Raw genomic sequence first — 14,604 nt, 5'->3', positions numbered from 1 at the left:
CAATTGAAGACATTCTGTCAAGTGAAGTGAACTTCTACAGATATCCCCTGCTGAGTGTGTAGGGAGCAGCAAACACTGTGTAGGGATGCTTTAAAATGTAACATAGCTTGTGTTTCCAGAGTGGAAATCTCCCAGAATGCCTCTTGCTTTGTTCTGTTGAGCTGCTTAACTCTGGGATTAACCCTCCAAAAACTATGAGCAAACTTCAACGAGCAAGGATTTAAAACTAAAGTTGTACAACTCACTAATGTCACCTCGATTCAGACGGAAGACACTGTCTCTTTCGCTCCCAATCCTCAGTCGCTGTCTTAGGCTTGCTGGGATTGATAGAGATCAAAGGTCATGAGTGTTCAGAGACTCTTCAGTGCTCAAAGATGAAAACCTCAATCTCAGCAAGTCCGCAGATGAAGGTACCTGCTAGCGTCCGATAAGCTCAGAGCTGTTTGCTTCCCCATCTCCCGTCCGACGCGCCAACACCACCGCCGTGCAGCTATCCGTCAGTCAAATGCTAGCTGCTCAGCCCAACTGTCAGTCAAAGCCTATCTTTTGACAGTTGTGGTGAGTGGCAGGGAGAAATTCAATCCACAACACTGCAATCTGACCACAAAGCATCTACAGAATGTGAAGGGAGGGGGTTTAGAAGAAGAGAGGAGCAGAAATCAATCTGCAGAACCTCCTAAATTTAGCCGCACGATCCCCAGAGTCCTCATAACAGCGGCTATAGAGAGCAAAGTCATGAAAAAGGATCAATCAGAGACTCTTTTTATTTGTTCACAGTGATAGGATTGAGTTTGCTCAGACCTCTGAGCTATTTGCAGAGCTTAAAGCTCTCCTGTACACTTCCCTGTGGATTCACCTGGACATCACACAGAACATTTGTATTACTAGGAAATGATTCACACTGTGTTAATGAAAGCAGACTTGTTTTTCTGGTATCCTGGCGGATATTAAACTTGTAATCAATAGGTGATGTATCCTTGTTATTAGCGCTGCATCTCCGCCTCCTTACGTTTGATGAACCATGGGAAATGAATAATAGTTGGACCCATGCATGCTAGCTAGCAGTCACTTTTGACAGGGCTAGACTGCACTAATTAAGGGCCTGTTTAAACATGCTTTGGTTGTCTTTGCATTGACAAGAAGTTTCAAGTTCAAAAGACTGCCTGTGCTCATTAGATGAACTAAAGTTTTTAAGTTGACTTTAACTGGAGCGAATTAGTTGAGTTAACTTAAAAAGTTGAGTGCGATAGGCCTTATTTTTTCAAGTTGTCTCAGCTTGTTTTTGTTTTGTTTTTTAGTTGTCTTGACAACAAGTTTTAAGTTCAAAAGATTGCCTGGTACTTATTAGATGAACAAAAGTATTTAAGTGGAGCAAATTAGTTGAGTTAACTTAAAAAGTTGAATGTGATAAGTTGCCTTATTATTTTAAGTTAGGTCAACCTATTTTTTTTTTTTTTTTTTTTTTTTTTTACAGTGTATGTGCCTGCTGAAATTTCCACAAAAAACACATTCCTTCCTTGTCAGAATATAATGAGCAGCTATATTTTCAAAAGTTTACTGGTATAAATAACATTAGGGCATCCAGCTGTATGGATGTATGGAAGCTGACATGTAGTTGCAAAGATATTTATAGTCAATAGAATGTCTGTTGGAGGAGCATAAAAATAAAGTGTTAGCAGATATTAAGCAGACAGTCTAATACTCTAATGACTCCTAGTTGTCAGTAGTTGCAAAGTTGCTTAGTAAAATGTCTAAAGTGGACCATCGAAATAAAGTGTTACACCCTAATGCCTCCCATGTCAGTGGTGAACGGGGTTTTATAGTCAAATACTTTCCTTCTCTTAACAGTGTGATCTATGAGGTTTAATTGTTCATATTGATCAGGCCATAATGCTTGTGGCACAAAATGCAATGAAGACGCTTGTTGTGGTGGTTTCCTCAGGGAGAAGTTTAGGTTTTAATTTATGGAAGTCTATTGGTTTCTGGGCCTGTGTCTGTGCAAGGAGGACAATAGGCGACGGTGAGAGAAATAAAGAATCACAGTCAGGGGCATTATGCACCATTTGTGCACCAATGCTTTTTTAGCAAGTTACATGTTCAATTTATAAGTATAAAACATGCTAGTGTAGTGATGAACTAGACACAAGCAAAATATATCACTTTCTTTTTAGTAAACTAACCAAGTAATTTTAATAGAATTACAACTGAGCTTGCCAGATGCATTTTCATTATATGGAAAAGACTAACCTTTTTAAAAAATAACATATGATAGTTTATTTTAATGACTCTTTGTCTTCTACAGGGAAAAAGGTAATATGATTTTGGAGGGTGGATAGATGTTGACTGGAGTTTTATCTGCAAATGTGAATGGATTGACCAAATTTATAGACATGAATGTGTGATTTCTGATGAAGAGTGTTATTTTAGTATCACTGAGATATTATAGTTTTTATTAATATTTTGAAATAGTTTTTTTCTATATTTTTCATTTTGGCCATTTAGTAATTTATTAGTTTTCTTTTTTATTTCTATATAGATTTTTATTTTGGTTTTATTCCATCAAATTAAACTAAATTAAAATGAGAAATGTTGTCTTGGCAACTAGATGAAATAAAATAAGTTTAAGGTTTTTTTTTTTTTTTATATTCTTATTTCAGTTAATGTTTATTTAATTTCATATTTAAGTTCATTTTATGTGTAATAACCCTGCTGCGAAAGCAAACATTTTTAACATGGTTATCTAAGATACTTTTGTCTGCATTCAAAATCCACATCTGAAGAAGCGTGACACTTTTGATCACAATCAGGTCTTCACACCGTTTTAAATAATAATTCTGTTTGTTTGAAAAGCATGATTCAATCAATATTGATGCCCCTTCAACTGTTTTTCATTTGTTTACCGCTGTTCCTGGTATTTCAGCAAATATAAGACATTTTGTTCCATTTGATATGCGTTTTATGCATCTGAATGTGTTTCTAGTGTTTGCAAGAGTTTCATTAAGTGACTGTAAATGTCAGGTAACGCTCTTTCCTCTCCAGAATGGCAAAACAAGCTTAGCTGCTTCATCAGCGTTAATTGCCTTTATTTCAGACACAAAAGAGTTTGGATACAATGCCAATAAATGGAGGATGTTGGGAGGGAACAGGTAATTACTCAATATAAATAAATCAACATGTAAACAAACAGTGCAGATGGAACGAGAGAGCGATTAGGAGGTTGTTAAGTGACTGGCCTGTTGGTACGATACAGTGTCGAACACTGTAATTGGACGGCTGTCTCAGCCTGCCACCTGCTTAGAATGAAATACAGCTCCGGTTGTAAAATAAACACTTACGTTCCCGTATGTTCATCAGAAGCATCATTAATAGTGAGCTATTGTCAAAATCCATTACCTTAAAGAGATAGTTCACCCTAAATTAAAATTTATTCATCATTTACTCACCCTCATGTTGTTCCAAACCTTTCTTCTGTGGAACATATGTGTTTTTTGTTCATTCAGTGGAAGTCAATGGTTACCGAAACTATTTGGTTACCAATATTCTTCAAAATTTCTTCTTTTGGGCATTAAGGCCCTGTTTACACTAGTGCGTTTTCGTTTTAAAACTGGCGTTTCCACAGTGTTTCAAAAACGATCTCCGTCTACACTACACGGTCGAAAACGCATGTCATGTGACTGTTCATGCACACTGGGCATGTGCGTACAAGTGTAAACAGTTGTCTCTTGCACATGTAGGCAGCTGCAGTATTAAAAAAAAAATGCAGAGTTTAACTGCACAATGGTTACTAAAAATGACAACAAAGCCACGGTCGTGTAATTGTTTACACGGTCGTCAAGGATACGCAGAGTGAACGTGGGCAGCCACGGCGTTGTTTTCAAAAGTCTCCGTTTTGTATGTTTACACTGAAATGCAAACCCAGCATTTTTAAACTAAAACGGGGTCTGCAGCGTTTTCGAAGATAGAAAACGCAGAAGTAGTGTAAACAAACTAGTGTAAACGGGGCCTAAGTGTTGAACTTTGACCTGTTTGTGCTACAAACATGAATTATTATAACAACTGGTTACTGAGGAGAGCTAAGCTATTGCTTTTCTAAGCAATTAGGACATTGTCTAACAATAAAAGAGGTAAAAATGTCCTAACATGGAGATTTGGGCTATTTAACAACGTAGCAAACACACTAGCACGACTATTGAGAACACCTTAGCATCTCAGTTTCAGTTTCATGGACAAGCACCACTCACAAGTGTTAAAATTTAGTTTGAATCTCTCTGCAAAGAGTAATGAATAGTAAATCATCATGGTTCTGTTGACAGCAGGTGTCTGGTTCATGTAATCTGCTGTGTCAGTGTGTTCTCCATGGTGCCGCCCAGGCTAGTTTGAACTCCCCCTGCTGTAGATGACTAATCCTTGTTGAGGATCCACAGCAGTCATATCGATCGACGCTAACACGTCCAAACTGTCTCAATATGTCACCAGGCTCCTCAGAAGGCACTTCAAACAACACCATCGACCAGTGAACACACACACACACACTTACTGATCCACACCCGATCAAGTCCAGCTGCCCCCCGGAATCACTTCAACCAGCACAAAGCACAATATATCTGTATTAGCGCTGAGTCTGCAGGCTAATCTGTTGTGTTTGTGTTTGCAGGGGGAACTGTGCGGCTACTTGGCATGTTTCCATTAACAAATATGCTTGTGTTTATAGCTAATGTTTGTTCGTTGTGTTATCGCAGTAGCTTGCCCTTGTGTTTATTAACCAAACGAATTCCATTTATTTTAACGTTGGCATCTTCTGGTGAAATCAATACTGTTATTTTGACACTACAGCACATATTGAGCGAGGATTTCCCATGAGCATTTCACACAAGTTGTTCTCTTGATCTGGATTTTATTTTAATAGTGGACAGCAAGTTTTAATTTGTGGAAAACGTTTTAGAAAAATAAAAATTAATTCACCAATAGTTTCACCACTTTACCTCACACCATTAGTATGGAGTTAAATAAATTCTAAAAGTATGTCCACATAGTGAATGTGATTTCACCAAGTACATGTTCTTGAATCAACATTTTTGTTGACCCTGGAACAACATTCCAATCAACCAATCAGATCTGAGGAACACGTTTGCAGTTTATGTCAAGTTTAGGCTTACAATCAGGGTTAGATGCTTCTACATCACTGTATTTCATAATTTCCCTTTTATTTTAGGGATAAGTTATGGATAAATTTAGTTAAGACTAAATTTTCGGACAGGAATGTTGTTCCAGGGTCAACAAAATATGTTGATCCAGAAACATGTCTTACTTGGCAAAATCACAGGTGACCATGTTCACAACAAGAACAAATACTAGCAGTAATTATATTAGTGTACACATAAACATTCTGTTTATTATAAGCACACGCTGCAGTTATGTTGTCTGCCGCTTTAAATGCTCAAGCTGGATTCTGATTGGTTGTTAATGTTTATCATTCATCAGCTAAAAACAATTTCAACAATGTCATTCCTCATAATTGTTATAGTTGTGTTGTGGACTTATTATTAAAACTTAATCGGTATAGCTATCATAATTAACGTACATGAGTGTGAATTGCGCTTAACTGACCTTACGCTAAGTCCTGCCTTAAAGCATTACTGACCAATCCTGACTTAGCAACTGTTGCTGCCCTCCAGTTTCTTCTCTTTTCTATTGGATCTTTGCGTTTAAAAAGTTTTAAATAAAAATATGATATACAGTATCTCACAGAAGTGAGTACACCCCTCACATTTTTGTAAATATTTTATTATCTTTTCATGTGACAACACTGAAAAAATGACACTTTGCTACAATGTAAAGTAGTGAGTGTACAGCTTGTATAACAGTGTAAATTTGCTGTCCCCTCAAAATAACTCAGCACACAGCCGTTAATGTCTAAACTGCTGGCCACAAAAGTGAGTACACCCCTAAGTAAAAATGTCCAAATAGGGCCCAATTAGCCATTTTCTCTCCCCGGTGTCATGTGACTCGTTAGTGTTACAAGGTCTCAGGTGTGAATGGGGAGCAGGTGTGTTAAATTTGGTGTTATCGCTCTCACTCTTTCATACTGGTCACTGGAAGTTCAACATGGCACCTCATGGCAAAGAACTGAAAAAAAAGAATTGTTGCTCTACATAAAGATGGCGTAGGCTATAAGAAGATTGCCAAGACCCTGAAACTGAGCTGCAGCACGGTGGCCAAGACCATACAGCGGTTTAACAGGACAGGTTCCACTCAGAACAGGCCTCGCCATGGTCGACCAAAGAAGTTGAGTGCACGTGCTCAGCATCATATCCAGAGGTTGTGTTTGGGAAATAGACGTATGAGTGCTGCCAGCTTTGCTGCAGAAGTTGAAGGGGTGGGGGGTCAGCCTGTCAGTGCTCAGACCATACGCCGCACACTGCATCAAATTGGTCTGCATGGCTGTCGTCCCAGAAGGAAGCCTCTTCTAAAGATGATGCACAAGAAAGCCCGCAAACAGTTTGCTGAAGACAAGCAAACTAAGGACATGGATTACTGGAACCATGTCCTGTGGTCTGATGAGACCAAGATAAACTTATTTGGTTCAGATGGTGTCAAGCATGTGTGGCAGCAACCAGGTGAGGAGTACAAAGACAAGTGTGTCTTGCCTACAGTCAAGCATGGTGGTGGGAGTGTCATGGTCTGGGGCTGCATGAGTGCTGCCGGCACTGGGGAGCTACAGTTTATTGAGGGAACCATGAATGCCAACATGTACTGTGACATACTGAAGCAGAGCATGATCCCCTCCCTTCAGAGACTGGGCTGCAGGGCAGTATTCCAACATGATAATGAACCCAAACACACCTCCAAGACGACCACTGCCTTGCTAAAGAAGCTGATGGTGCCTAAACCCTATTGAGCATCTGTGGGGCATCCTCAAACGGAAGGTGGAGGAGCGCAAGGTCTCTAACATCCACCAGCTCTGTGATGTTGTCATGGAGGAGTGGAAGAGGACTCCAGTGGCAACCTGTGAAGCTCTGGTGAACTCCATGCCCAAGAGGGTTAAGGCAGTGCTGGAAAATAATGGTGGCCACACAAAATATTAACACTTTGGGCCCAATTTGGACATTTTCACTTAGGGGTGTACTCACTTTTGTGGCCAGCAGTTTAGGTATTAATGGCTGTGTGTTGAGTTATTTTGAGGGGACAGCAAATTTACACTGTTATACAAGCTGTACACTCACTACTTTACATTATATTAAGTGTCATTTCTTCAGTGTTGTCACGTGAAAAGATATAATAAAATATTTACAAAAATGTGAGGGGTGACCTCACTTCTGTAATATTGCCAGGTCACTTAAAAATACCCAGAGAGGACACAAACAGTTTTTTTTTTTTCCTTTTCCTTTTCCTTTTCCTTTTTCACGTCTTCAAATAAATGTCACAATTGATTCCAGCCCACGTAAGGATAGTATCAAATCAATTTTAAAACTTTATGAGCACATTTTATGCTGAATATCTAATTCCTATGGGATGTTTTGTAATGCTTGTCAGAGATAGTAACAGTCAAGGGGGGCGGAGCTTAGCAAAACTAAGCCTTTTAGTGTTTTTGTTTTTTTTCTGTATGTGTGTGTGTTTTTCCAACTGATCTCTAGTGCCAATTAAGTACAATTAGAAGCATTACCTTTTACATTTATTCATTTATCAGATGCTTTTATTCAAAGTACTTACAAATGAGGGGAAAGAACACAGCGGCAAACAGTATTAGCAGCGCCATAATGCTATTTTTTTTTTTTTTTTTTTTTTTTTTTACAATATTAGTTAATCTCTCTTTCTGTCTCTTTATCTGCAGTGCTTTGTCTGATGAAGGTCAGGAGATACTTTTGAGTCCTGAGGTAACGTACGGCCCTCCTGGCCTGACCCTTTCCTGCCCTGTTGCCTTGACGATAGCCCACTGTGCAGATGTGAGTTCAGAAGACTGGAATATCAAGCTTAAGAGACAAACCCAGAACAACAGCTGGGAGGTAAGACTGGCATAAGAATAGTATCTTTATTTAACCACTCAAGTTAGTCTTTTAACCAATGTGCTGCATAGGGAAGCCTTGAATGAGTGTGAATGATTCAAACTCTGAATCATGTAGTTTAAAGCAGTGTGATGGTAATTATAAAGAACTTAAGTGTCATTCTAAAGTAAGAATGCTGAAGGTCACCATGTGACAGAATCAGTAGACATGCCCTCTTCATAGTCCGATGTTCCTGTATCTAGTGTACTTTAAGGGAGGATCTCTCTGTGCTTCTCTTATTAATACTGTCCTCTTCTTTTGATATTTTGCTGTTCTTTATAAGAGAGGGATTTATACCACTCTTACATGTCGAAAGAACTTCATCAAAGTTGAGCTGGAGCTCACGGATGCAAACTGACCTTGGAGAAACCATCTCTGTTTGTATTAGTGTAGCTGCAAGCATGTGTGTGCGACCTGACATTTCAGCAGACTATAATCAAACGCAGACAATCTAATTCAAAGACACATCACTATACCAATCAACTTCTTTTCTTTCTGTGCAAGCGTGTCTTTTTGACGCCGTGTTAAGGCGCGGAGACCTCTGACAGTTGTTTGAAATAATGAGCTTTTTCTTGCTGGTATAATGCGAGAGCAAGTGATAGGCAGGCAGGGAGTAGTGTCCCCATTGAATTGAGAATAACACCTTTTTTGTGCATTTTTCTGTGTGTGTGTGAGAGAGACACTTTAATGTGCACCCACTGATTTGTGGGTAATATACAATGCTTTCTGTGCGATGGTGTGTTTAGATGTGAAATATCAAGCTTTCCGCCAGCGCAAATGGTTCGGGTCGCTTCGGGGGGCAAAGTTATGCTTAGCTTCAGCTATATTCAGCTGGTGAAATGGAGACCCTAGACTCTGAGTTCCTGCTGGCCGCTACACACCTACTGTTCCTGACATTCAAATACCAAATGCATATAATAATAATCAAGCTGTGCTTCCATCTGCAGAGCTATAAAGAAAAGGGAAGCATAATTTTAGCTAAAGATCTTCACCTATCTCTAACATGTGTATATACTTTTATGCTGACCGAGGATTTTATAAAGTGAAGCTGCCTAGCCTCAGGGTTGCCAAAAGTAAGTAGCTGTTAGTGCTTATGACAACGAGGCCTAGTTACTTTGCATTAAAAGCAATTGAACCATGTTCTAGAAAAGAAAAACAGTTGGTGTATACAGTTCTTGGATGTGGAACCAAGTTTCTCTTAATCGTACTTGTATTATTAACATTACAGCATATCTTATATCATGTCAGTGGTGTTGCAGTTAAGTGAAGGTGAATCGAAGCAATAACAGCAATCATGAATTTGACAGTTGAGTTTGTTTTCAATATGGGGGAAGGCAATTCAAAAACAATAATTCTAACACTAATTGTAATAAAATGTTCAGAAACATTTAATTAACAAATAAATACACACAACAGGTTAACACCATCTGGTGGTTTTCATTGATTTTCACAAAAAAAAAAAAAATAACTCACTTAAAAACCCTAAGGAAGTTTAATTGTAGTTCAATAATTTAGTGCAGATTTTATATTGCAGTATTTTTCCCGTAAATGATTTTTATAAATAATATATTACCATTTAAATGAATAAATTATAATTTAATAAAATAATTAAATATAAATTAAATAAAATACTAAAATAAATATAAAATAATAAAAATGTTTATTTGAATGTATAATTAATTAAAATGTTAATTATTTATCAAAGATAGTACATTTTACACTTTTTGCTACTTGTATTACTTTACTAAAACTAGAAAAAAAAAAATGTTTTAACTTAGCCGCAGTTACATGCATATTGTCATACTCTGTCAAAATTAAAGCAGTTATAAAGTTTAAGTCTTAATGTAATGGTCCGCTAACAGACATTCTACTAAGGCCCGGTTTCACAGACAGGGCTTAGCCTAAGCCAGGATTGGGCGATAGTTCAGTTAGGATATTTAAGTAGCTTTTATAAACGTACATTATAAAATAACATTATTGGTGTGCATCTTGAGACAAAACAATGGCAGTGACATATTTTAAGATATGTCAGTGCAAGTTGCTTTCAGTTAAAACATCTCAAACATGCATTTTAGTCTAGAGCTAGCATAAGCCTTGTCTGTGAAACCGGGGGTATAAGTATTAGTTCAATATTAGTTGACATGTACTTGCAAAGTTACTTATAGTCAGTAGATTGTCTGTTAGGGGAGCATCACATTACGTGTTAGCAGATATTAAGCAGACAGTCTACTAATACCCTAATGTGAGTGAGTTGACATGTAGGTGAAACGTTATAGTAAGCAGAATGTCTAAAGTGAACCATCAAAATATATTGTTACCGCAAAACCTAATTTAATCGCAGTCGATGTTGTGTAAGAATTTTACATATGACACATCAACAGTTGGATTTTGAGTGTGTTTGTGTTTGTGTGTTTCTGACAGGAGGTCATGACTGTGGATGAGGAGAGCACTTCTTGTTACTGCCTGTTGGACACTCAGTGCTGCCACCTGTTGGTGGAGAGGCCAGGGTGTTACGCTTTAGTAGGAGAGGCCCTCACACAGGTGGCAGGGAAGAGACTGAGACTGGCTGTGTTTGGAAACATGGAGCCCAACTTCCTCAACTACAACATTCGAGTGTACTGCGTAGATGATATGCCCCATGCCTTTCAGGTGTGTAAAGACTTTTAAGTTTGTTTGTTGATAACCACATATGTTGGGTTTCGGATGCTGACACATTAGTTAAGCCTGAAGTATACTTCGTTTTTTTGTTCACTCACAGTTGTACTCATAGCCTTTCATAGTATACTCCATTTGAAGTGTACGCACACAAGCTGTCAACGCATGCACATTACGACAACTTGCACTACCCCTCATGGGCAATCTCTAGCCACAAGTTAGAACCCATATACACATCTTTATAATCTTTTAGGCTGAAGTTGTACAAATGCAGATTAGGGATGTGATGGTGAGGAAATTTTCCCACCAGTTAATCGACGTGTAACAACACTAGCGGGGGCTTTTAAATTGCTAATTTGAAAGCGAAAGTAAAATGCGCACATCTTCACAGGCATTCATTCGGTGTGGAGCAGAGCGAGCATTTTCATTTAGTTCCAATGGAAGCTGAGCTTCCATAGAAACGCTTTGCTCGCTCCGCGCCAGTGGACACGCACCGTTATGAATGCCTGTGTGGACGTGCGCATTTTACTTTTGCTTTCAAATTAGCGCCAGTTCGGGGGTGGATTGCTTGAATGGTGGGTTGATTATTATTATTAATGAAAAACACAACAAAACAGTACAAGGACAAACTCGCTTAGGCGCTTTTAAGTTTTGCTTTGAAACCAAATCTTCCGCCGTTGTCTTGTCAGTCAGCTCCTGATAATGAAATGAAATGAAATCAGATAAATGAAATCTGACTCCTGCTGCTGATCTGTGCTGCGACTCTAATTCGACTCCTGCTGTATTAAGCAGACATGTTCAGTTTTTAATTGTAGTGTCTGTTATCTAAGTGAACTAAATGATTTTATTACTATAAAAAAATCCAAACGATGATGGGGCGGTGCCGCAGTGGGCAAGTGATGTAACCAGTGTTGCGGCTGAACACTGGTAACACCAGCAACACCGACTATCGCAGCAAGCTAATGTGGATACATTCTAACCTCCTCGCACAATCTTTCATCCACGTAGACATCCATTGTTGTTGTATCTTGCACACCTTTCTGTCTCTTCTCAGAGATGGTCTTATTATTGGGAGATTCGTGGGTCTGTGGCTCTGCTATTGGAGAAAGCGTAACGACTAACTTGGATGACGTGTGCCTTGATAACCAATCATATTACAGCCTTGCGTCATTGAGTTGTGCAGCTCTTTGCGGATACCATAGAAATAATAAGAAGTGCTGTAAACCGAATCATACCAGCCATGCAATTTGTTTTCTTATAAAGCAGCATTTTTTTTCCAGTGTAAACTCTAAAAATAGATCAATCCAAAATGGATGTTTAAGAGCAAACATGATGAAGATTAGCCAATGGGCTGTTGATTCAATAAATGATAAGCCGTTTTCCCCAAAGCAGTTTATTCAGTGTAGCGAAGCCTCTCCTCCATTGACAGCGTTAGCAGGCATGACGTGTTCTTTTGTTTTTTTTCCCCCTAACCTTGCAGGCTTGCCTTCAAGTGGCTTTGTCTCTTCTGTTTATTCAGTTTTTCCTTCGAGTACCTTGTGAATCAATGGCTCTGGGGCACTGTTGCCACCTTGTGGGCAAACTAATTAGTGAAAAAAAAATGAATACAAGTGCAACCTGTGTACAGAGTATGCACTATACAGTGACCCTAATGTACATGAACCCTAACATACATGCAGAACGCAAAGTATGCTTTGGTCTTAAAGAATCCACCAGTTCATTCAAACCAGCAAGGAAATTCATGCTGGTCAAAACTGGTATTTCCGCTGGGTGCGTTTATGGCATTCACAAATGTAGGCTTCTTAAATGTCATGATACATATCCCCTTCATACTGCATATGACATTAGATGGAAATCCACAGCTTATGGGATATTTGCATTCATGGGGCAGCATGTTATGGCTAGCCGTCATGCCCTGTGGGTACTCTGGTTTTACGCTCCACTGAAAGTCAGCTGGACCAATCTCTTTCTCTCTCTCATGCACACACACTTCTCCTACTAACTGATAGAATGGCTTCTTAAATTACAAAGACACGGTGAGCCACTCCCATGCTCCATGCACTCGCTACGTGACCGAATATTTTCTGAGCGCAAATTAAAAGTGATTTGCATTCTGTTTGGTGTAACGTCTAGCTGAGCGGACGGCTTCAGAGAAGTCTTTGTTCTGCACACACACAGATCTTACAATCTTTTCACTTTATGAAGAAAGCATAATATGTCATCTATATTTAATATTTCACATGGATCTTTTCTTAGTTACGGAGATGTGGAGATGTCTTTGTGTGGTATTGAAGCCTCAAGACATACACAAACTGGATTAGTGGCTCTATTTTCTCTCTCTCATACACACACACACACACACACACACACACACTGATGTTTGGAGTGTGTTTGTGCTCAAGGTAAATTAATAAACTTCAATATATGTTGGGATATTATTATGCCTTCAGAAAGGTACCGGGGTTGAAGATTTTACAATTTAGTTTGACATCACAAGCCGTATTGAAGGCTGTGAAACTACAGTATAAGGTGCTTTCTTTTACAGTTTTCAGTTATCAGTTGTGTACCATAATTGTTAGAATTACTGTAACATGACTGACATTTTAAGATAATTTTTACTGACAAATGTTTCTAAACATAAAGTGATCAAATAAAGAGACTTTTCAAAGGCTGCGCCCTCCGTAGATAAATTTGTCAGCTGCATACGTCATTGAGGATGTCTAATTTCAGAAGAAAAAAAAAAGCATTATAAAACTATTATTCCTCGTGAGGCATACATGATTGTAATTTCTTTCTTACTTTGGAATGTAATGGTTACTTTTCCAAAATGAGGCATAAATGTGACCTCCGGAGGGCACAGCCTTCGAAATGGGATTATTATTATTTGTTTCATGGATTTTTTAAAAATAAAAATATGATGGTAACACGGTTGACACCTGCGAACACATTTCTTTTAATAATACAATATCAACTAAAATCTAAAAATATAAATAGAGAATACATGCAGTATGCTACCATTTACCTGTGTGCAGTATATATTGGTTTTAATAATAATTTTGCGTTTGTAGGAAGATGTTGGGGGGAAAAAGGCCAGAGGACAAGCCCACTCTGTGAATTCTTCTTTCCAAACAGGACACACTCACGAGTGAATGGTCAAAGATTGTATTTCTCCACACCAAAGCACTCTTCCATTTTGTTTATCCAGCCGTTCACCCAGCGTTTTCTCTTCTTTTGTACTCTTTTGTTGTCAGTGTTGTTTGCATTTCACAAAACAGCAAATGAATTCCTCCCTGGAAACTGAACGAATTCAGGCCGGGATCGATCAGCAGCCATCACAGCGAGAGACTATTTTCTTGTCTTTTGTGGCAGCGAGAGAGAACGCGAGAGAGAGAGACCTAATGCTTTTAATGCTACTGTGCCATTGTCAACAATTCCCACAGAATAGATGCAAAGAGCACAAAATCACCAGTGCCTTTCATCAATGCCGAATTTATCCATCCAGTGTCTCTCGCTCCTGTTCTGCATGCCATTTTGTGTGCGTGTTGCGTTTGTGTGAACAGGAAAGGTAGGCGACGTTCATTGTATTCGACCGAGTTGGTAATCGAAGGCATTGTACTTTTAGATTTATTAGTTGTTGTGTTGCCAGATTTTGTTTTGTTTTTTATTTTTTATTTTAGACCCAGGGTGTTATTGTAATTCCATTCTTGTAGATGAAAAATGCAGTGCAGGCATTTCTTCGACCTGTTTGTTGGTCTAGGGGTTGGAAACGTCAGCCTTGCATTAGATGCAGGTTTTTAATCACTTTCCGCTTCATCTTCTCAGGTTATGAAGATTAAAGGTGCCGCTAGACCCAGGAAATAGCTGTTGTGTAACGTGGGGGGGCTGTTTTTTCAGCTGAATAATTTAA

At 38.7% G+C, this 14,604-nt stretch overlaps 1 protein-coding gene across 1 annotated transcript in view; it reads left to right on the top strand.

Annotated features, from left to right (window-relative positions):
- The window catches only part of unc5da (unc-5 netrin receptor Da), a 230,914-nt gene that overhangs the window by 207,419 nt on the left and 8,891 nt on the right, over positions 1 to 14,604 (top strand). Inside the window, exons 12-13 of the mRNA XM_051878075.1 lie at positions 7,832 to 8,003; positions 10,464 to 10,691. Coding sequence (XP_051734035.1) covers positions 7,832 to 8,003; positions 10,464 to 10,691 — 400 coding nt within the window. The remainder of the gene's footprint in view (positions 1 to 7,831; positions 8,004 to 10,463; positions 10,692 to 14,604) is intronic.

Source organism: Ctenopharyngodon idella, chromosome 21 (assembly GCF_019924925.1).
Source record: "Ctenopharyngodon idella isolate HZGC_01 chromosome 21, HZGC01, whole genome shotgun sequence".
NCBI lineage: Eukaryota > Metazoa > Chordata > Actinopteri > Cypriniformes > Xenocyprididae > Ctenopharyngodon > Ctenopharyngodon idella.
This window is presented reverse-complemented; position numbering and strand designations above follow the sequence as displayed.